The following is a 23,434-nucleotide window of genomic DNA, read 5'->3' on the forward strand; positions in this document are numbered from 1 at the left end:
GAGGGTCTGGATGGGATGCTCTTTGGAGAGTCAGTATGGACTTGATGGGCCGAATGGACTGCTTCCACATTGTAGGGATTCTATTATGTCTGTTATTAATCTGGAAGATCAGCTAATGTTTTGGGGATGCCACGATGGAATTCAAATTCTACCATCTAATTAAAAAAATGTAATTTTGGATCTGCTGATGACCATAAAACTATTGCTGATTGGCAGAAAAACCCATCTGGCTCATTAATGTCCTACAGGGAAGGAAATCTGCCATCCTCATCTTGTCTGGCATACACTACATGAAACTCCAGACTTTCAGCAATATGGTTGACTCTCAGCTGCCCTCTGAAATGGCTTAGCAAACCACTCAGCTGTATCAGTCTCTATGAAATCTCAAGAAAGAAATGAATCTGGATGTAGCACCTGACATTGATCTAGGCACAGGCGAAGTCAGCCCTTCACCCTGCAATCTTCCTTAATATCTGGTAGCTGGTGCCAAAATTTGGAGAGCTGTCTCATAGTCTGGTCAAGCAATAGCTTTGCAATATCATATAATGTCTCAGGCAGCACTATCGCCATCCCTGGATTTGACTTGTCCCACCAACAGGACAGACCCAGCAGAGATGGCAGCACAGTGGTATATAGAGGGAGTGAGGTGCCCTGGAGTCCTCAATATTGACTCCAACATTGACTTCATGATGGTTTGAAGTCTCACGGCATCAGGTTAAACAAGGGCAAGGAAGCCTTCTGCTGATTACCATGGCTAATGAATGTTGAACAACCCTTGGAGGAAATACTGAGGATGGCATAGATGTAAAATGTAATCTATTTAGGAGATTTCAATGTGTACTACCAGGAGTGGCTCAGTAGCAGTACTACTGATCAAGTTGGTCAGGTCTTCAAGAGCATAGCTGCTAGACAGGATCTGCAGCAGATGGTGAGGGAACCAGCAAAGGGGTAAAATATACTTGACCTCATCCTCACCAATCTGCCAGCTGCAGATGCACCTATCCATGACCACATCATTAAAAGTGACCATGGCACAGTCCTTGTGGAGATGAAGTCCTGCCTTCACATTGAGAATACCCTCCATTGTGATGTGTGGCATTACCACTGTGCTAAATAGGGCAGATTTCAAACATGTAGCAACTCAAGACTGGGTATCTGAGGTGCTGTGGGCTATCAACAGCAGCAGAATTGTACTACAACACAATCTGCAACCTCATGGCCTGGCCTTAACCACTACCACCAAGCCAGGAGAATTTTCCCTGGTTTAATGGAAGACATACCTTAACAGGATTACTTTCATGCCAAACAGAATATGTAGCAAGTGATAGACAAAGCTAAGCAATCCTACAACCAATGGATCAGATCTAAGCTTACCATTTCCTCTCATGAATGCTGGTGGACAATTAAACGACTCACTTAAGGTGAAAGCTCCACAAATATATCCATCCTTAATGATGGAAGAGCCCAACACAAGTGCAAAAGATAAGACTGAAGTATTTTCAGCAGTGTTCAGCCAGAAATGCTGAGTCAATGATCCATCTTGGCCTCTTCCAGTGACCTTAACGTTATAGATGCCAGTGTTCATCGAATTTGATTCACTCCATGTGATATCAAGCAACGGTTTGAGGCACTGGATACTTTAAAGGCTATGGACCCAACAACATTCCCACAATAATACTGAAGACTTGTGCTCCGGAGTCGCCACAACCCTAGTCAAGCTGTTCCCATGCAGCTACAACACTGGCATCTACCTGACAATGGGGAAAATTTCCTAGGAAGGTCTTGTACACAAAAAACAGGACAAAATTAACCTGACTAGTTAGTCTACTCTCAAACAACAGTAAAGTGATGGAAAGTGTCAACAACAGTACTATTGAGCTATAGTGGTTCCTGCCCTCATATGGCTCTGAGAAGTGAACTGTCTACAGCAGACACCTCAAAGCACTGGAGCAGTACCACCAATGCTGCCTGTGCAAGATCCTGCAAATCTGCTGGGAAGACAGATGCATCAACACCAGCATATTTGATCTGGTCAACATCCCAGTATTAAGGCACCTACCACCCTTACTGGGATAGGGTAAGGGAGTGTGTCTGGGTGTGTCAGAGAAATTACCCAATTGAACAGAGACCACACAAGCACGGAACAGGTGAAGTTGACAAGCTGTTTATTACAATTGATATCACTAGAAGAGAAATTGACTCGGCTGATACAGAACTGACTATATAGTAGATCAAGGGTTCTCTTCCTCGAGCACTGGGCACAGGCAATTTTATAGGGGTACAGTAATATGGTGTGAATTACAGTATAATCAAGAGTAAAACATAATCAGTGGGAGTACAATCAGCCGTCCGGTAGCAGCAATCAGTCCTCGATTGAGTTAGGGGATTCTGATCCTCTGTAAGAGTAGGTGGTAATATTTCTCATCCTGGTGTCAATGGGTTTCCATTGTGGTTAGTCTGCAAGTAAGGTACCTTGATGCCTTTTACTCTGAGCATCCTTTGTGGAGTTCCAGTATGAGTGAGGAGTGAGGCTGCCCTTAGTGCATTGGGAGCAGTGTGCTTACTGAGGGCTAGGAAGTCTATTGTCAGGCTGTCTCGGGAAGTGTATACCCCAGACTGGAAGTAGCTTGAGTCATCTCCTGTTTGCTGCCTAGTGTCTTAGTTAGCCTGTTTGGTCAAGGCTGAGGTTCTCTGGGTAGTTTTTGTTGCGGCTTCGGCAGACATGGTTCCTTATATCCTTTGTGGCCATGCGGTGGGTGGACAGGGAAGCGGATTTTCTCCCACAGGGTGGGAATGCTCTTTGGAGTGGACTTGTTGGGCTGAGTGGCCTGTTTCCACATTATAGTGATTCTATGTTTCAGTAATCTGCTCAGGTATGCCCAGTGTGAGTTCTGCCAGGGCCACTCAGCTCCTGACATTACTCTAGCCTTGGTTCAAGCATGAAGAAAAGAACCGAATTCCAGAGATAAGGTGATGTGACAGCCTTTGACATTGAAGCTATATTCGACTGAGTATGGCATTATGCAACCCGAGCAAAACTGGAATATTGGGAATCAGGGGATGAAGTCTCTGCTGGTTGGAGTCATACTGGCACATGGAAAGATGGTTGTACTTGTTGGAGGTCAGTCATCTCAATTCCAGGACACCTCTACAGAAATTCCTTAATGTAGTGTCCTCGATCCAACCATCTTCAGCTGATTCATTAATGACCTTCCTTCCTTCAAAAGGTCAGAAGTGGAGAGGTTTTACACAATTATACATTGTTCAGCACCATTTGTGTCTCCTAGGATACTGAAGCAGTTCGTTTCAAATGCTACGAGTCCTGGATAATATCCAGGCTTGAGCTGACAAGTGGCAAGTAACATTCACGCCACACAACTGCCAGGCAATGACAATATCCAATAAGACACAATCTAATCACCATCCCTTGACATTCAATGGTGTTACAATCACTAAACCCAGCCGTCAATATCAACATCCTGGGTGTGACCATTGACCAGAAACACAACTGAACTCACCATACAAATACAGGTGTCTACAAGAACACATCAGTGGCTAGGAATGCTGTGGTGAGTAACTCACCTCCTAACTCCCCAAAAGCTGCCCACCATCTATAAGGCACAAGTCTGCAGTGTGATGGAATACTCCCCATTTGCTTGGATGAATGTAGTTCCAACAACACTGCAGAAACTTTTCAGCTTTTAGAATTTATTGTCATATGTATTTTTACAAGAAAAATACAATGAAAAGTGTTCTAAGTTGCCCTAGCATGGCATCTCATCCACAAGAATCCATTCCCTTCACCACCAATGCTCCGTAGCAGTGTGGTGTACTATCTACAAAATGCACTGCAGAAATTCACCAACGAACCTCAGATGACACCTTGCAAACCCAAGACCACTTCAATCTCGAAGGACAAGTGAAGCAGATATATGGGAATACCACCACATGCAAGTTCCCCTCCAAGCCACCCAGTATCCTGAGTTGGAAGTGCATTGTTGTTCCTTCACTGTCACTGGGTCAAACTCCTGGAATTCCCTTCCTAAAGGCATTGTGGGTGTACCCACAGCACATGAACTATCGCAGTTCAAGAACACAGTTCACCACCACCTTCTCAAGGGCAACTAGGGATGGGCAATAAATGCTGTGCAGCCCGTGATGTCCACATCCCAAAGTGAATATTAAAAGAACCTGTAGAAATAGACAGAAAACTATAAGAAAGCTTTCAGGTTTAGGTGCTACTTTGTTACGTAAAAAGTAAATGCTACCTTCTTTTTATCGTTAACTTGTGCTGAAAAAGCATCACTGTTCATGGTCATGCACAGCCATTAGATCGGAAGTGGAATGCTCACATCTGTCAAGAGTTGTAATTATTTGTGATGAACTTTTTAAAAATTCTGTAGTATGGCACTATTCTGTAATTTGAGAGAATCATTGATGTGTGTCGTGATTCCCTTTCTGTTCAGAAAGATAAATTGTACATTGGGTTTATACAAACTCCAGGACAGTACTTATCAATGAGAAGTTCTGAAACTATGTTGATGTGCTGTTCAGTTGTGCAATTATAAAAAGGATATGAGCATATGAGAAGGATAGAACATTGTATTGCTTGCTTCTGGCCCTCAATATTTTTTAAAAATCATATTTATTTTTCCATCTGCTATATTCAGCTTGTCTAGTGTCTTTCTGAATGACTACAGTTTCTATAGTTAAAAATACCTGTTTGTATTTTCAGTTGAATGCTGAAGCCAGTGACATCTTAAAAGAGCTGCAAATAAAACTGAATAATGTACTAGATGATCTCAGCAGGGTGTTTGCACTAAGGTATGAATTTCAACATGTTTTTAATGTTTAAGATACATCTGAAATTAAATGAATTATGAGCTTCTATGAAATGGATTTTCTAAACAACTAAGTTTGGTATGAAACTTTCAGTTTTGAAGCAAATGTACATTTTGGTATTGCATGTATCAGAAAAATGTGCAAGAAATACCAAGGTATAAAAGAATGAGAGGAAAGTGTTGATTGGTTACAAGTGGGCTTGGATCCATAGAGTTGTTGTCATGGAGAATGTACCAGCTGGACAAGGACTAATTTGCAAGCTTTGTTGAAATCAGGTTGCCTCCAGGCATTGTCATGAGAAAAAAGATTGGAGAATGGTTGTCCCCTGTTAAAGTTAAAAAGAGCATACTGTATACATTTTCTTACTGTGGCTGCAAAGAAAACAACACTGTATATCAATATATATACTTTCCAGTGCATGCAACTGCACCACACTGAGAGGCTAATTGACTATCTTAAATTAGGTGTCAGCATAAATTATAGAATCCCCACAATGTGGAAAGAGGCTTTTTGGCCTATTGAGTCTGCCCTCTAGTCCTCTGAAGTACAGCCTACACAGACCTAGCTCCCCACCCTATTCCCATAACCCTGCATTTACCATAGTTAATCCACCTAGCCAACACATCCCTGACATGGCTAATCCATGTAACCTGAACATCTTTGAGTACATTTCCTAGGACAGTCAGGATTATTTAACAAATGTTGTCCAATTGCAGAATCACACGTAATTGTGTGCACTCTTTTCGAGTTTTCCAAGCACAGGCAGAAGGCACCCGTCATTCAAATGATGAATGTGATACATGAATTTCAATGACAATGTGATGCGAGATATGTATGTGCTAGTCTGAGACTGGTGGGTTGTATTAAATAGTAGAAGTGACCTGTGCAAGAAGGGTGGATTGCACCTGAAATAGAAGGGGACAAATATACTGGCAGGGAGATTTGCTAGAGAGGAGGGGGAATGGCGTATTTGATAAAGGATAGCATTATAGCTGTACTTAAGGAGGATATTCCCAGAAAGACATCCAGGGAAGATATTTGGATGGAATGGAGAAATAAAAAAGGGATGATCTCCTTATTGGATTGTATTATAGACCCCCTAATAGTCAGTGGGAAATTGAGAAACAAATTTGTAAGCAGATTTCAGTGGTTATGGTAGGGGCTTTTAACTTTCCAAACATAGACTGGGACTGCCATAGTGTTAAGGGGTTAGATGGAGAGGAATTTGTAAAGTGTGTACAAGAAAAATTTCTGATTCAATGTGTGGATATACCTACGAGAGAAGGTGTAAAACCTGAACTACTCTTGGGAAATAAGGCTGGGCAGTGCCTTATGAGATGTCAGTGGGGAACTATTTTGGGGCCAGCGACCATAATTCTATTAGTTTTAAAATAGTGATGGAAAGGACAGACTGAATCTAAAAGTTGAAGTTCTAAACTGGATGAAGGCTAATTTTGATGGTATTAGGCAAGAACTTACAAAAGCTGATTGGGGGCAGATGTTCACAGGTAAAAGGACAGCTGAAAAATGGGAAGCCTTCAGAAATAACAAGAGTCCAGAGATAATGTATTCCTGTTAGGGTGAAAGGAAAGGCTGGTAGATGTAAGGAATGCTGGATGATTAAAGAAATTGAGGGTTTGTTTAAGAAAAAGAAGGAAGCATATGTCAGGTATAGACAAGAGGGATCGAGGGAATACTTAGAAGAGCATACTTAGAAAAGTATACTTAAGAAAATCAGGCGGGCAAAAAGGGCACATGAGATAGCTTTGGCAAATAGAGTTAAGGAGAATCCAAAGGGCTTTTACAAATACATGAAGGACAAAAGGGTAACCAGGGAGAGAACAGGATCCCTCAAAGATCAACAAGGTGGCCTTTTTGGGGAGCCGCAGGAGTTGGGGGAGATACTAAACGAGTATTTTGCATCAGTGTTTACTGTGGAAAAGGACATGGAAGATATAGAATGTAGGGAAATAGTTGGTGACATTTTGAAAAATGTCCATATTACAGAGGAGGAAGTGCTGGATGTCTTGAAATGCATAAAAGTGGATAAATCCCCAGGACCTGATCAGGTGTAGAGATGGAAATGTGTTGCTGGAGAAGCAGGTCAGGCAGCATCTAGGGAACAGGAGAATCGACGTTTCGGGCATTAGCCCTAGAACTCTTTGGGAAGCTAAGGAAGTGATTGTTGGGCCCCTTGCTGAGATATTTGTATCATCGATAGCTACATGTGATGTACCAGAAGACTGAGTTGGCTAACGTGGTGCCACTGTTTAAGAAAGGTGGTAAGGACAGGCCAGGGTACTATAGACCAGTGAGCCTGACATCAGTGGTGGGCATGTTGTTGCAGGGAATCCTGAGGGACAAGATTTACACATATTTGAAAAGGCAAGGTCAGATTAGTGATAGTCAACATGGCTTTGTGCATGAGAAATCATGTCTCACACTCTTGATTCAGTTTTATGAAGAAGTAACAAAGAGAATTAATGAGGGCAGAACAGTGGATGTGAATGATATGGACTTCAATAAGGCGTTCTACAAAGTTCCCCATGGGAGATTGGTTAGCAAGGTTAGATCTCATGGAATACAGGGAGAACTAGGCATTTGGATACAGAACTGGCTCAAAGCTAGAAGAGGGTGGTAGTGGAGGGTTGTTTTTCAGAATGGAGGTCTGTGAGCAGTGGAGTGCCACAAGGATCGATACTTGGTCCACTACTTTTCATCCTTTATATAAAAGATTTGGATATGAACATAGGAGATACAGTTAGTAAGTTTGCAGATGACACCAAAATTGGAGGTGTAGTGGACAGCGAAGAAGGTTACCTCAGATTACTATGGATCTTGACCCGATGGGCCAATGGGCTGAAAAGTGGCAGATGGAGTTTAATTCAGACCAATGCGAGGTGCTGCATTTTGGGAAAGCAAATCTTAACAGGACTAATACAGTTAATGCTAAGGTCCTGGGGAGTGTTGCTGAACAAAGAGACCTTGGAGTGCAGGTTCATAGCTCCTTGAAAGTAAAGTCGCAAGTAGATAGAATAGTGAAGGCAGCGTTTGGTATGCTTTCCTTTATTGGTCAGAGTATGGAGTATAGGAGTTGGGGGGTCATTTTGCAGCTCTACAGGACATTGGTTAGGCCACTTTTGGAATATTGCGTACAATTCTGGTGTCCTTCCTTTTGGAAGGATGTTGTGAAACTTGAAAGAGTTCAGAAAAGGTTTACAAAGATGTTGCCAGGATTGGAGGATCTGAGCTATAGGGAGAGGTTGAATAGACTGGAGCTGTCTTCCCTAGAGCATCAGAGGCGGAGGAGTGACCTTATAGTGTCTTATAAAATCATGAAGGGCATGGATAGGATAAATAAACAATGTATTTTCCCAAGGGTGGGGAAGTCTAGAACTAGAAGGCATAGATTTAAGGTGAGAGGGGAAAGATATAAAAGAGACCTAAGGAGCAACTTTTTCCACGCAGAGGGTGGTGCACGTATGGAATGAGCTGCCAGAGGAAGTGGTGGAGGCTGGTACAACTGCAACATTTAAAAGGCTTCTGGATGGGTATATGATTAGGAAGGGTTTGGAGGGAAATGGGCCTGGTGCTGGCAGATGGGACTGGATGAAATTGGGATATCTGGTCAGCATGGACGAGTTGGACCGAAGGGTCTGTTTCCGTGCTGTACATCACGATGATCTATGATCTATATACCTTTTACTGTTTACAAATGGACCTTACCCAATCTGTTTATGATAATAACCAATTTAAGATCATCAGTCAAGCTTACAATGAACACACCTGTGTGTATTAGATACAACAACTATTAATATGCAGGGTATGGACTCCTTGTGGTGCAGTGGTAGTATCCCTGTCCCTGGATCAGTCGGTCTGTTTTCAAGTCGCACCTGCTTCAGAGGTGTGTAATAACATCTCTGTACAGGTTGATTAGAAAACTAGGTTTATGTAGGGCTGTGTTCTTTGCAACAGAAAGAACATGCCTGCATGTTGCAACTGTTTCAACTCAACAAAACAGGTGACAGCAATTCTCTGATCCATTTCACAGGTCAGTGCCTTGATCAATCAGAGTCAACCTGACTGATTTGAACAAAACCCAGCATTTAACAGTCAATCATCATCTAACTGGCACATCCTGCATGGCAGTGGCTTTATCATTCAGAATCCATTTACCAACTAGTCAAACCACCTTCTTGTTGGTATTTCTTGCAAATTTTCTGATGAGTGCAAAATGAAAAGCTTTGACAAAATGGGTCTTCTGAGCTAAATTCAAACTTTGTACCAACAAATGACTCATAATGGAGTTTGTTAGACTGCTGTTCTGATGACTGTGGTGGTGTAACAAAATATTGTACTAGCGCCAGACAATACCTGAAACAGAGATAACGATTCTGGTATTAACACTTTGAGAAATCATTTTTATAACTAGCATAATGATAAAGGGTCTTTGGATTTGAAACGTTAACTCGGTTTCTCTCTCTATAGATGCTGCCAGACTGATTGAGTTCCACAGTACTTTGTTTGTTTTCAGATTTCCAGCATCCACAATTTTCTGTTTTTAGTTTTATTTTATAAAAAATTTATAAAAACTTTAAAATGTTAAAGTGTTATCCAATAAGCAATAAGTCCAGGGAGTTAATAACAATTTCATTAGTATAAGAAATACTTAGTGAGTTTAATTAAAATTATTAAAATTGTGTTTATTTTCATTGATTTATTTGAACATTAACCATTGCAAATAAGATTAAAGATTGAGCACAAAAGATACCAGAATCTAATCTTGTGTTTTTGGTATTTATCCTGGCTTGTTTTAAAGCATGCTTTATTTATAATGTTATGCTTGATTTTTTTTGATACTTTTCAGTTTTCAGCCTCACATTGAGGAATGTGTGAAACAGATGGGAGATATTCTGAGCCAGGTGAAAGGCACAGGAAATGTCCCTGCCAGCGCTTGTAACAGTGTGGCTCAGGATGCTGATAATGTTCTCCAACCACTCATGGACCTGCTGGATAGCAAGTTAGTCAGAGTTTTCTACATCTTTAATTCAGAAGATTTGTTGAGCTCATTACTTGAGTCTTTGACAGGATTGAGTTGTATTACATATGCGAAAGACTCAATTTTGACACCTTGTAGTCAGTAGAAACAGAAAATTAGGGAAGGTGTATAGCAGGGGTCAGGCTAATTTGCAGTATTAACAAAGGTCAAAATTACCCCCTAATTCAGTTATTGTAGATGAAAAATGTCTCACCATGTCATAATATCTAACCTTTTGCTTTGAAATTACCAAAACAAGTTACCCAAGTTTAATATAAACTTCATTGCTCCTTTACTATTATAAAATGATTTTTAAAAAAGCTAGGTTTTATCTTGACTCTAGTTAAAATTTTGTAACTGTACAGGGCAAGATTTTAGTACCACGATATGAATAAGACTTGATGTAGTGACATCAGAAAAATAAAGATTTCAGAAATATTTAAATCTCATAAGTATCTGCTTGTACATGCGCCAGGAACATAATCTATGAAGTGTCGGCCATAGCTCAGTGAATAGCAACAAGCTCTGATGAAGAGTTATCTAGACTCGAAACATTACTTTGCTGTCTCACCCGCCGTGATCTTCAGCATTCATTGTTTTCAGCTCAGTGGATAGTGTTGTCTCTTATGAATTAGAGATTTGAGGGTTCAAATCCCCCTCAAATGATTTGAGTACAAAATCTAGGTTAATAGTCCAATACAGCACTGAAGGAATACTGCACTTTTGGAAGAGCTAAATTCAAATCTGGCCCCTCTGGTGGACATAAAGACCCCATTGCACTATTTTAAAAAGCAGCATCATGCTCTAGCCAATCGTTATCCTTTAGGGAAAAAGTGAGGACTGCAGATGCTGGAGATCAGAGCTGAAAATGTGTTGCTGGAAAAGCGCAGTAGGTCAGGCAGCATCCAAGGAACAGGAGAATCAACATTTTGGGCATAAGCCTGAAGAAGGGCTTATGCCCGAAACGTCGATTCTCCTGTTCCTTGGATGCTGCCTGACCTGTAATCATTATCCTTTAGTCAACCTTATAAAAAGACCGTGTTCTCATTGCTGACCTATGTCTTACTGCATGCAAATCACTTGCCCCATTTGCAACATTATAGCAGTAACAACTTCAAAATAATTTAACTGTCTATAAAATGCTTTAGATATGCTGAGTTTCTGAAAGCAGTTATTTAACTAAATTTTTATTTCTATAGGAATAAGGCCAAAACAGCTTCATAGAATCCCAACAGTGTGGAAGCAGATCATTTGGCCCATCGAGTCCACACTGACTCTCTGAAGCATCCCACTCAGATCTACCCCCACTACTCTATCCCTGTATTTCCCATGGCAAATCCACCTAGCCAGCACACTATGGGCAATTTAGCGTGAACAGTCCACCTAACCTGCACATTTTTGGACTGTGGGAGGAAACCAGAGCACCTGGAGGAAACCCACACAGACACAAGGAGAATATGCAGACTCCACACACAGCTACCTGGGGTGGAATTGAACCTGGGTCCCAGGCGCTGTGAGGCAGCAATGCTGACCATTGAGCCACTGTGCTGCCCCATTTCTTTCAGAAAGCTACTGTTATAGATGCAAAGCCAATCTGATTTCATATCCCTCTATTACCAAGATTACCTACTTCTAGCTCCTAAATATTTCATGTGACCTTCAGCCCATCATCTACTGTGTTACCTATTCTTTAGGTTGGCTGCCTACTTTTAATCTTCAATAAATTTTAGCTCATCCAAAGCTCTGCTGCCTGTTTCCCAACAAGCACTGAGCCTTGTTCAAATATCACCTGTTTGTTCACTGATTTGCATAACCTTTGAGTCTGGCATTGCCTTAAATTTAAAATTTGTTTCTGTGTTCAGATTCCTTCATTCTCACCTCTTTGCCGACAACCACCTCCAGCTCCATAACCCTGCAAGATGTCTGCACTCCTTCATTTCTGGCCTCCTATGTAATATTAATTTACTTTACTGCACTATTGGCTGCCATGATTTCAAATGACAAAAGCCTTTAGCTCTGGAATGTTCTTAAAAACCTGTTTTTTTTGAGTCTCTTTCCAGCATTAAGACACACCTTAGAACATGCCTCTTTGAAGTGTTACGTAACATTTTAATATGAAGGTTCTAAATGATTGCAAATTGTAGCAATTACTAATCTGAATAATTTGTGTAAACTTTCTTCCTCTCCCAGTTTGACACTCTTCGCAAAGATCTGTGAGAAAACGGTGTTGAAACGTGTCTTAAAAGAATTATGGAGGATTGTAATGAACACAATGGAGAAAACTATTGTCTTACCACCTTTAACGGATCAAACGGTGAGTCGCAGGTTGTGAATTTAAATTAATATTTCTAGTTTAGGGAATCTGCACAGCAAATTAGAATCGAAAAGTGTGGTGCTGGAAAAGCACAGCAGGTCAGGCAGAATTCGAGGAGGGGGAAGCCCTTCATAAGCCCTTCATCAGGAATGTGGGGGGGACAGGGGCTGAAAAATAAATAATTATTTATCTCTCAGCACTCCCTCCCCCCAACCAAATTCCTGATGAGGGGCTTATACTAAAAGTATTGACTCTCTTCCTCCTTGGATGCTGCTTGACCTGCTGTGCTTTTCCAACGCCACACTCTCGACTCTGACTCTCCAGCATCTGCAGTCCTCACTTTCTCTCAGCAAAGTAATGTAGCACAGTCGGAAAAATATTGGGTTGAAGTATCATGTCCGTAGAATAATCAAGTGATCGATCATGATAATTTTAAATGATTCTACATATTATTCATAATCTCCAATTGTTGTAAAAATGTATACAGAATGATAAGTCACCATGTTGAATTGGGTTCCTTGCCCAGATATTTTCTAATGGATGAGCTGAATTGGTGCATTGGTCAATGTACACATTTAAAAAGTGCATACTGTTTGAATTATTGTAAGCATTCCCTTTTATTCACCAATGCTGTAAGTATGATCACAGTAGAGCGACAACTGACTATTTCACTCAAGTTTGGCTTTTATAAAGTCTTTCTTTCTTCAACTTAGTTCCATCAGTCGAATGCAGGAAAAGTGTGGGGAAAACGTTGCTGATTTAAATTAATTTCCACTAGATACTCTAATAGTAGTAAGGATTTGCTTCTGTTTTATAGTAATTAAATCTATCATCCTTGCAAAAAGAGGGAAACATTTTAATACTAATTGCTTAGCTACCACGTAGTTAACATTCATGAAGACCTTTGTCATTAAGTGCAATTTTGTTCAAAGAGTGCAGTTTGAGCACTGATGCAAAATATGAACTTCTTGTAAATCCATTTTTTAATTAAATGATACTTGTCTGAAAGGGCAAGAGCTTCTTTTAAAAATCTTTCAAATGCTTAATGATTTTTATTGTCAACATATTACAGTTTTTTAAAATCATTAGAACCTTCAAATTTTGGTCTGTGTTTTTTAAAAAATTAACCAAATGGCTTTGGTGTTTTCATTAACAAGGTTGTAAAATCAACAGATTTGAAATTTGCGTTAAACCAAGAATAGTAATATGCTGGTCTGATTATCATTTTCTTTGATTATTCTGCTCTCTGATAATGGCAGATGATTGTAAGTACAGCACTGTGTCTGTCTGTCTGTCTGCTGTGCGTTCAGTAGAATCAGCCAGAATTGTTGTGTGTGGCTGCGCTCGTCAGTGTATGCTGCCACGAGCTGATGCACATGGCTGACTCTGGTTAATGATAATTACCTCTGCAAGGCTCCCGTTCCTGAAATTTCCCTTGTTTTTGTCAGTTGAATGTTTGCACCTTTTGGATTTAAAAAGTCTGTTAGAAGTGTGTTATATGTTTACAGCTCAAAGCTGGATGTGCATACCAAGGAACTGCTCCAGTAAATAAGCTAACTGCTTGTCTTTGTTGAAGTGTTATTATGTGTATGAGTTGCTACCACAGATTAATTAACAGCTGCAGTATATGTGTTTTGAACCTGTTGGCTGATTATTTTTCTGCAAGAGATGGCCATTCAGAGATACCATGCTGAGATGCCTCTGCAGTCATGTTTTGTTCATTGTTCACAATAACTTTTGCTAACAATGATGAACACTGCACTCCTGACTCCAAAATTGTTTTCTCAATTTTTAACATTTGTGCTCTAATTTGCTTTGAGTGTTGATAGTAAATACATTTAATAGTTGAAATATTAGACAAATATAATTATATTAGAAATAAACACATTACAGATTGTCTGCTGCAGATATCAGCATTGATATTTTGAGCAGATATAGTGAAAATCACTGACTATGTTTTCTACCATGCCATTTATTCTTTTTAACTACTCTCATCTGGTGAAGTACAATTCTATAGGACCTTGTATCTTTCTGACACTTCATCCAAGTGATCATTTATCATATGTCAGCTTAAGTAGTGAGCATGTGTAAGCATAGGTAGCGAGCATATATAAGCTGTTTGACCCTGGCAGGAACTATTCTCAGATGCCCACAGACACACTAAGCTTAAAATATGATCATAAAAATGTTAAAAGCTAGCATTAAGCACATACCATGAACAGTAAATTTCAGTTTCATTTTAAAATCAAAAGGGAAACCAAAAGACTGTGCTGTGCATAGCCATTTGGGTATGCACATGGTGAGAATACAATTGAATACATCTTATGCTTGATTGTTTACCAACTTTATTTTTTAAAGCATAATTTCAATCGGCCTGTCCAGTTATGGTACAGACTTGGTATGCATTTCTTTTTAGAAAGAGCACCCATAAACTAAATACCAATTTCATATGATGGGTATGACGTGGTTTTGTACAACAACTTTAATTTCTGAGAAATGTGACCGACACATTTTTGAACATTGTTCAAATTAAGTTAGTCAGCTTGAATCATTAAAAGCAATCATTAATATAACTTGAGCTGAAAAGCTGTTAACACTTGAATTATTCACATGTGCCTTACATTTTGCTTTATTAGCCACAATGAAAATAAATGAATGCTGATTATTTGTAAATTTAACATTACAATCTTTAATCCAGTAATGCATCCTACTAATAAAGACTATAACCATTAGGAGAACATCTTCAAATTAAATCACACCTCTTGCAAAAAACGGATTTAATGTTTGGTTATGACGTATGGTTGGGTGGGTTCTGATAAGTATTTTCACAGCTTTGTTAGCATTGCATTTCACTCTATCAACCAGAGTTTGATACTAAACATTCATGTGGATTCGTAAGAACTTATTAAAAAATGATCAGTATTTCTGATCCAGACTGCTAGATAAAAACAGGTATAGCCTGCTGCTTAATTCTGGAATAGGAGCGAGTGAATCACTGGCTCTAATACTGCAGTGCAAACATGCATCACAAAAGACTAACTGTGAAAAGTTGTTAATAGCAGGTAAGGAGAAAGAGGAACTCAGACTATATGTTCCTCTCAGCATTTTATCTCTAAGAGGAAGGAATTAATTTGCAAGCATCCTTGCAAAAGACTGTAATGTTTAATAATAGTTATACAGTACTGAGTTGAAGGGTGTAACACTTGCCTGGATTTTGCTGTCAGTGGCAAAGGAAAACCTTCTGACTTATGTATTTGGAAACTGATTACAGGCTTTTTCCAGAGGTTTCCAGTAAACTTCAGAGTATGGTGCCTTTTACGTGGAATCTTTGACATAGAACAAAGAAAATTTGCAGCCAGGAACAGGCCCTTCGGCCCTCCAAACCTGACCCGATCCAAATGCACTGTCTAAGCCTGTCAGTCAATTCCTAAGCATCTGTATCCCTCTGCTCCCCACCTACTCATGCACCTGTCCAGGCACATCTTAAATGAATCTACCGTGCCTGCATCTACCACCTCTGCTGGCAACGCGTTCCAAATGCCCACCATCCTCTGTGTGAAGTACTTACCACGTGTATCCCCCTTAAACTTTCAACCTCTCACTTTGAAAGCATGACCTCTGGTTATTGAATCCTTCACCCTTGGAAAAAGCTCGTCACTATCCACCCTGTCTATACTCTTCATGATTTTGTAAACCTCAATCAGGTCCTCCCTCAATCTCCTTTTTTCTAGTGAAAATAAACCTAACCTACTCAACTTCTCTTCATAGCTAGCACCTTCCATACCAGACAATATCCTCGTAAACCTCACCAAAGCGTCCACATCCCTTTAGTAATGTGGCACCCAGAACTGTACACAGTATTCTAAATGTGGTCGAACCAATGTCTTGTACAATTTTAACATGACTTGCTAGCTCTTATACTCAATACCCCGTCCGATGAAGGCAAGCATAATATATGCCTTCTTGACCACTCTATCCATCTGTGCAGCAACCTTCAGGGTACAATGAACCTGCACTCCCAGATCTCTCTGCCCATCAACCTTTCCCAAGGCTCTTCCATTCATTGTATAATTTACTGTAGAATTAGACTTGCCTAAATGCATTACCTCACATTTTTCTGGACTGAAAGCCATCTGCCACTTTTCCGCCCAACTCTCCAGTCTATGTATATCCTCCTGTATTCTCTGACAGTCCCTAATGCTTTCTGCCACTCCACCAACCTTTGTGTCAGCTGCAAACTTGCTGATCATACCAACAGTGCCCTCTTCTAGATCATTTATGTATATTACAAACAATAGTGGCCCCAATACTGACCCCTGTGGAACACCACTGGTCACTCCATTTTGAGAAACTCCCTTCAACTATTACTCTGTCTCTTGTTGCTCAACCAGTTCTTTATCCACCTAGCTAGAACACCCTGCATACCATGTGACTTCACTTTCTCCATTAGTCTACAATGGAGAACCTTATCAAACACCTTACTAAAGTCCATGTATATGACATAAACAGCCCTTCCTTCATCTATCAACTTGGACACTTCCTCGAAGAACTCTATCAAGTTGGTAAGGCACGATCTCCCCCGCACAAAACCATGTTGTCCTTCACCGATAAGCTAATTCCTTTCCAAATATAAATAGATCCTATCTCTCAGTACGCTCTCCAGCAACTTCCCCACCACCGACGTCAGGCTCACTGGTCTGTAGTTACCCGGAATATCCCTACTACCCTTCTTGTACAGGGGGACAACATGAGCAAACTTCCAGTTCTCCGGCACCTCACATCTGTAAGCAGGCAACAGCAATTGAAGTACCCTTAACAATAAATGCATAATTCAAGCCAGAAAGTATAAAACAGGAAATGTAAATAAAATTTAAGTTACATAATAAAAGATAAAGAAGACAAAGGTGCAGATGCAATTAAGGATGAGAAGTGGACAGAAAAAGTTTTAAGAAAATAACATTTTCTTTCTAAATCTAAATAGCTAATTTTCCTATGAAGGAATGAGACTCTGTAGCTGGAAAAGTTTATTTTTCAGGGCCACTTAAGCTATTCAAAATTAACTGACTTATTCCAACGTCACACATTCACTCACTTCTAAATTCAAACTTAATAACAGCCTTAACTTTTTCAGTTGTCTTTCATGCGCTACTAATTAGCAGATGCTGCAAAATCACATCACTGATTTCAGTGATGATTCTTATTGACAAAGATTGTAACACCACCAGCATTTGGAGTACTGGGATATTTCTGACAGCAACTTCTGGATTTCTCAGTTTATCTGTTCAGGTGTGTAGGCCAGAATTGCTGTCACATTTGCTGTCTACTAATACTGAGGACTAATGTTATTAGAGCAGAATTCAGGCCATAAATCCAGTCCCTATGAATTACCTGTAATTTATCTCTACTGTGGGTAGCAAGCAAAGTTGTTGGACAGTTGTGGGAATTTTGGGCTTTAGGAGCTTTGTCATGATGTGGATTTTGATTGACTATTGTCTGGAGGTTTGAAGCTGATAATATACATAATTTCACAAGCAGAACCAAACACATTCTGAAATTTTGTCGTAAAAAGTTTGTAAAGGGATCTAAGCACAGTATTTGGAAATCTTGGTAACTTAAATGCTAGATGATCATGAGACTCCCTGTCTTATTCTATTTACTATGCAAATTATTGAGTGCCTTCTTTCTTCAGGAGAGAAGCGTTGAATTCGCTTTTTTTAACAATAAGAAATTAAAACTAATTTGCAGAAGGCACTTTAAAGTTGGGGCCAACAATACACATCTTAGCTGAGCGTTAACATGCTTATCTTTCAAAAAGAGAACCATGGGTTCAAGGTCAATCTGGAGACCTGATCACATGGTCAAGGTTAACACTTCAGCAGAACTGAAGGAGTACAAAGTGGCACCCTTCAAGTAGTAAATTGAGAGGATGATACTGAGCAACTTCAGTGGGGCTTTGACAAGTTGGCCAAATGAGCAGATATCTGGCAGATAAATAACGATGCAGAGAAATGTGAGCTAATGCATTTTGGTAGAAGAAACATGGGGAGACAGTACAAGCTCAATGATACAGGAGCAGAGGGACCTCCGGATTCAAGTAAATAATTCCCTGAAGGTAGCCCAGCATGTTGAAACAGTTATGAAGCTTATAGGATCCTTGAGTCTAGAAAGAAAGGCGTAGAGTATAAAAACAAGGAAGTGATGCTACATCTCTTTAAAACTTGGTAAGACTACCATTTGGTCTGAGCACCTTATTTAAGAAAGGATGTTAAAACATTGGAGTGTGTGCAAAAGTGATTTACTAGAATGATACCAGGAGTGGGAATTTTAAATTCATGGAAAGATTAGAGAAATTGGCCTTATTCACCTTGGAGTAGAGACAATTAAGAGATGGCCTTATTGAGGTACTCAAAATTGTGAACAATTTTGACAGAGTAAAGAAGGATATTCTGTTTCCATCAGTTGGTATGTCAGTAACTAGGGGTCACAATTTCAAGATTGTCAGCAAGAGAGTGAGGATTCTTTACTTTGGAATTTGGAATGTGCTGCCATGGCAAGTGGAGGTGCAGACTCCATAGCAGATTTCAAAAAAGAGCTGGATATATATTTGAAAGTAGTGACTTTAGAGGGCTACAGAGAAAGGTCTGGAGAATGGAACTACTTGGGTAACTCTTTCAGAAACTGGTGCAGACATTATTGACCGAATAACCTCCCTATGTGATATAAAATTCTATGATTGTACAAATATGACATTGACTGAGAATCTGATGAGTCAATAGGGGTTTCTTCCAAGAGAACTGGTGGAAAATCCTGTCAATTCCATGGTGGAGACCCTCCAGATTAGATGGCCACTGTTGAGCCTTCCACATGGTTGAGATCCCTGGCAGCACAAGTTCTGCCTGCTGAGAGCAATCAGCTACTTGGACACCAGGAGCTCCACATGGTGTGAATGTTAACAGTTTCAGAAGGTAACAGAGGACATCCTTTTGGAAGCCCTACAGACTGAGGCTGAGTTCCATGTGATCTTATCTCATTATGAAAGAGCAATAAAAGCAGACCATTCAACACTTTTTCACATGATCTAGCTATTCTTAGAATAAAGATGTAGTTAACATTATACCACTACTGCTGGAGCACAGCACTCAGCAGAGCGACAGAAATATTATGGGTTAAGTGAAAGTGAGTTGGGGAATCATGGTCAAAAGCAGGGGCATGCTTCCAGTGGCTCTTCCCCATCTGACATTGCATCCCTCAATCAGGCAGAAAAGTACCTGAGTCTCATCCACCTCATTACAGCAAGTCCCAGACTGACTGCCTCAAAGATTCCAGGGTGTTATTTTAAGAGGAGCAACAAGTTCATCCCATGTGTTAGACAAAACTTGTTCAATCAAATTGCTAGAATAGATGTTTTGATCATCAGTCTAAATTACGTTTGTGACACTCTACCCTTTTGTGTATTAGCTGTAATATTTGCTTGCTTAACAACAGTGACTGCATTCAAATGTCATCTGTTAGTAGAGAAGCACTTTGCAATATTCTAATCACTTGAAATGAAGTTATTTTTTTCTTAAAGTAGGGGTGATGGTATGGTGATATTATTATGGACTAATAATCCAGAGACCTACATAATGTTCTGGGGACCTGAGTTTGAATCCCAAAGGAGACAGTGGGATTTAAATTTCCATTTTGTTCTAATGGTGACTGTAAAATCATTGTTGATTTGTCTTAAAAGCCATTTAGTGCACCAATGTGCATTAGGAAAGGAAAATATCTGCCCTTACCCTGCCCAGCCAAACCAGTTAACTGCTTTCTGAAATGCCTTAGCAAACCAGTTACATGAAAAGAAAATGTCTGAAAAGAAAATTAATTGGCCTAGAAACCAGAAAAGTCAACACCAAACTCAGACCTGTCAATGCTGCAAAGCTCTCCTTATCCATTACTGGGAACTAGTGCCAAAATTGGGCAAGTTGTTTGCCAGAAATGTCCAGCAACACTGACGTAGTCATACTTACAGGGTCAAACCATAGTGTATCTGGGCCAACACTACAGCTATCCCTTGGTACATCCTGTGAAACCAGCAAGACAGATTAGCAGATATGGCAGCAATATGGTATACTATCAGAAGAGAGTTGCCCTGGTTGTCTCATGGCACCATGTTAAACATGGGCAAGGAAATCACATTACAATCCCCCCCACCCTCCACATTTCCTGTGTGTGCAGGCACACATGCGCACCCTTCCCCCTAAAAGGGCTGAATTCCAGAGATGAGGTGTAAGTGACTGCCTTTGACAAAAGTTTGGTTTTGGCAAAACTAGAATAAATGAGACTCGTGGTAAAGCTCTCTGGTGCTTGGAACCATAAGTGGCACAAAGGAAATGGAATGTAGTTGTTGGAGGTCAGTTATCTCTGCTCCAGGACTTCTCTGCAGGAATTTCTCAAAATAGTTTCCTAGGCTTAACCATCTTCAGCTGCTTCATGGTAAGATCAGAACTATGGGTGTTTGCTGGTGATTACACAATGTTCAGCACCAGTCATGACTGTTCATATACTGAAACAGTCCACACCCAAATTTAGTAATACCTAGAAAATATTCAAATTTGGGTTGACAAATGGCAAGTAATATTTATGCCATATAAATACCAGTGAATGAACATCTCCAAAAAGAGATCATCTAACCTTCAATGGTATTACCATTGCAGAATTCCCCACTATGAGTTACTATTGACAAGAAACTGAACTGGACTATGCATATAAATACAGTCAGTACAAGCGCAGGCTAGGAATTCTGTCGGAAGCACTCCTTTCCTGAATCTCCAAAACCTATCCAACATCTATAAGGCACAAGTCAGGAGTGGATGGAACACTCCCCCACTTACCTCGATGAGTGTAGCTTCAACAACATTTAAGAAGCTGACACTATTATAAAGAAATTATCTTTTTATAACTGGTCTGTGAAACAGTGACCTGTTATCGATGACAAAGACATGTCTGTCCATGTGTGTATGGAAGGGGTTAACGTTTTAAATAGCAAAGTTATATACCAATGGTTCATAATTGTTTACCTATAGTTGGAATCTATTTTATTGTAATAAATAATATTTCACGTTACATACTAAATCCTGGTCTGTGCTTTCTGTCAACCTGGGTGTAAATGACAGGCAAGTTAGAGAATTGTGTGTACATCTATAAAATCTTTCGCTGTTGTAATGACTTGAAGTACAGTGGGCTTGATTTCCATCATGCTACCTCAGTGAGGTGTAACATCATCCAAGTCAAAGCTTCTTGCTTGATTGACACCATGTCACTCAGTGCCATTTACAAGACGCATTACAGAAATTCACCTTAGACACACCTTCCAAACTCAAGACCACTACCACCTAGAAAGACAACGGCATCAGGCACAACTTGCAGATACCTACAATTTACCCTCCAAGCCATCCATCGTCATAATAATGTGGAAATATCCCCATTCCTTCAGTGTTACTGGGTCAAAATCCTGTAACTTATTTCCTAACTGAATTAGGGGTGTGTCTACATCAAATGACTACAGTGGTTCAAGAAGGCAACATACCACACTTCTCAAGGACAACTAGGGATGGGCAATAAATGATTGCCTGGCCAGAAATGGCAGTATGATTAAGGTAGTATAACTATATCAGACTCTTGCTTGATAGGTCTGTGAGACAGCTCTCCCAATCTTGCCATTAGTTTCCAGATATTAGTAAGGAGCACTTTGCAGCAACAATACCACAAGGCCATCATCTCTTCCTTCATTAGGCAGAATAGGAGATCATTGGAGTGATGTAGAGTGTCTAATTTTGGAAGATGGAAATTGAACTTGGAAACAAAAATATCTTAGTTTTAATTTGGTCATGGAATGGGAAAGTCTGGCAAGCCAGAATTTATTGCCCTCGAGAATATGATTGAAACTGCCACCTTGAAATGCTGCTCCCAAAAAGAATGTACAAATACAAGAGAAGCATATGCATAATTGTCATCTATCTGGAAAATAACTGCTTCTGAAAATATCAGTAAGACTCAAGATGTACCAATGGCCTTTGGTGGGATGCACCCTTAACTGTTGAAAGAAGACCCTCAGGAGTTCACAGTTTTCCTTTCAATGTTTTCAATGTTTATGGTGTGGACTGAAAATTAGCAATTTTTGGAGAAGGATAAAAGCAAGATTTAAAAAGAAAAGATAGTTTAGTGTCTTTTGTAGGCTCTAAAATGTAAAGCAGAGTACAAATAAACCCTGTCCACAACACTCCATCCCCAGTTCCACATGACTGGGAGAAGAGAATTGAGATATTAAAGTTTTTAAATCTCACTATCTGTATTCAACCTGGTGCGTAGGTGCATGCTGACTGTGACCCACTTTCCAGAGGCAGCAGTGCTCACTATATTTAAATCCCTGAGTCCCACAGAACAGTTGAAGCTTGATTTAAATTTACCACTGTTCAGGTTTTCCAAAGCTCAGATAACTCGGCAACTAAATAGAGATGGGAATAGCCAATTTGGGTATAAAAAAGGAATTTTTTTCCATATCCACAATATCCTAGAATCTATCCCACCTTCTGAATTACCTCTCCCATTTTCCCTCAGAATTAAAATGTGATAATAAGCTAAACTTGGCAGAACTTTCTCCTTCTGGATTTCCTGACACCTTGGTAAACATGCCCAATCTTCACCTTCCTACCAGTATTAGCACCATGGAATACATTTTTGAGATCAAATCAGTGCCTAGGTGTTCATATATTAGCTGGCACTTGTCTACTTGCAGTAATATATACTTGAAAAATCTAATACTTTTTGAAGATGTATCTGGAAGTAGGGAATGCTGTGAAATTGTTTCAGTAAATTGTTACTTGCAACTCAGTGATGGGAGGGCAATTGGAAGATTTTGAAACTTGAACCATTGCCCAAACGGACTGAAGCAGAGAGATTATTGCTTCTTTTACAGGAAAGTTAAGCTATTTTAAGCTATGGAAGATAGAGATGTAAATGTGTAATTCTTTATGAGCTGAGAGCAGTGTAGAGTTAATTTTTGATTGTCAGACTTAGAGCAGACAAGGATATACTGGTTGTATAGTTTTATATGCTATGCATTCTACAATCATAAGACTAATCTTCAATTGGTGACATGTCAGAAATGACTTAATTGAACAAAATGTCAGAAATAGAACACATCAGGGCTCTAGCAAGGAAAGTAACAGCCTACCTGATATGACCGGTTCTATGCCATT

General features: G+C 39.9%; 1 protein-coding gene across 18 annotated transcripts in view; it reads left to right on the forward strand.

Moving 5' to 3' along the window:
* LOC122565310 (protein unc-13 homolog A) overlaps positions 1-23,434 on the forward strand; it is a 428,982-nt gene that overhangs the window by 362,374 nt on the left and 43,174 nt on the right. For 12 of the 18 annotated variants that reach the window (XM_043721144.1, XM_043721135.1, XM_043721136.1 and 9 more), the window contains 4 exons: positions 4,736-4,824; positions 9,710-9,862; positions 12,071-12,194; positions 13,454-13,459. In XM_043721144.1, the coding sequence (XP_043577079.1) occupies positions 4,736-4,824; positions 9,710-9,862; positions 12,071-12,194; positions 13,454-13,459 (372 nt within the window). The remainder of the gene's footprint in view (positions 1-4,735; positions 4,825-9,709; positions 9,863-12,070; positions 12,195-13,453; positions 13,460-23,434) is intronic. The other 6 variants (XM_043721138.1, XM_043721149.1, XM_043721142.1 and 3 more) reach the window with 1 other exon arrangement.

The sequence above is a fragment of the Chiloscyllium plagiosum genome, chromosome 31, assembly GCF_004010195.1.
Source record: "Chiloscyllium plagiosum isolate BGI_BamShark_2017 chromosome 31, ASM401019v2, whole genome shotgun sequence".
Taxonomy (NCBI): domain Eukaryota; kingdom Metazoa; phylum Chordata; class Chondrichthyes; order Orectolobiformes; family Hemiscylliidae; genus Chiloscyllium; species Chiloscyllium plagiosum.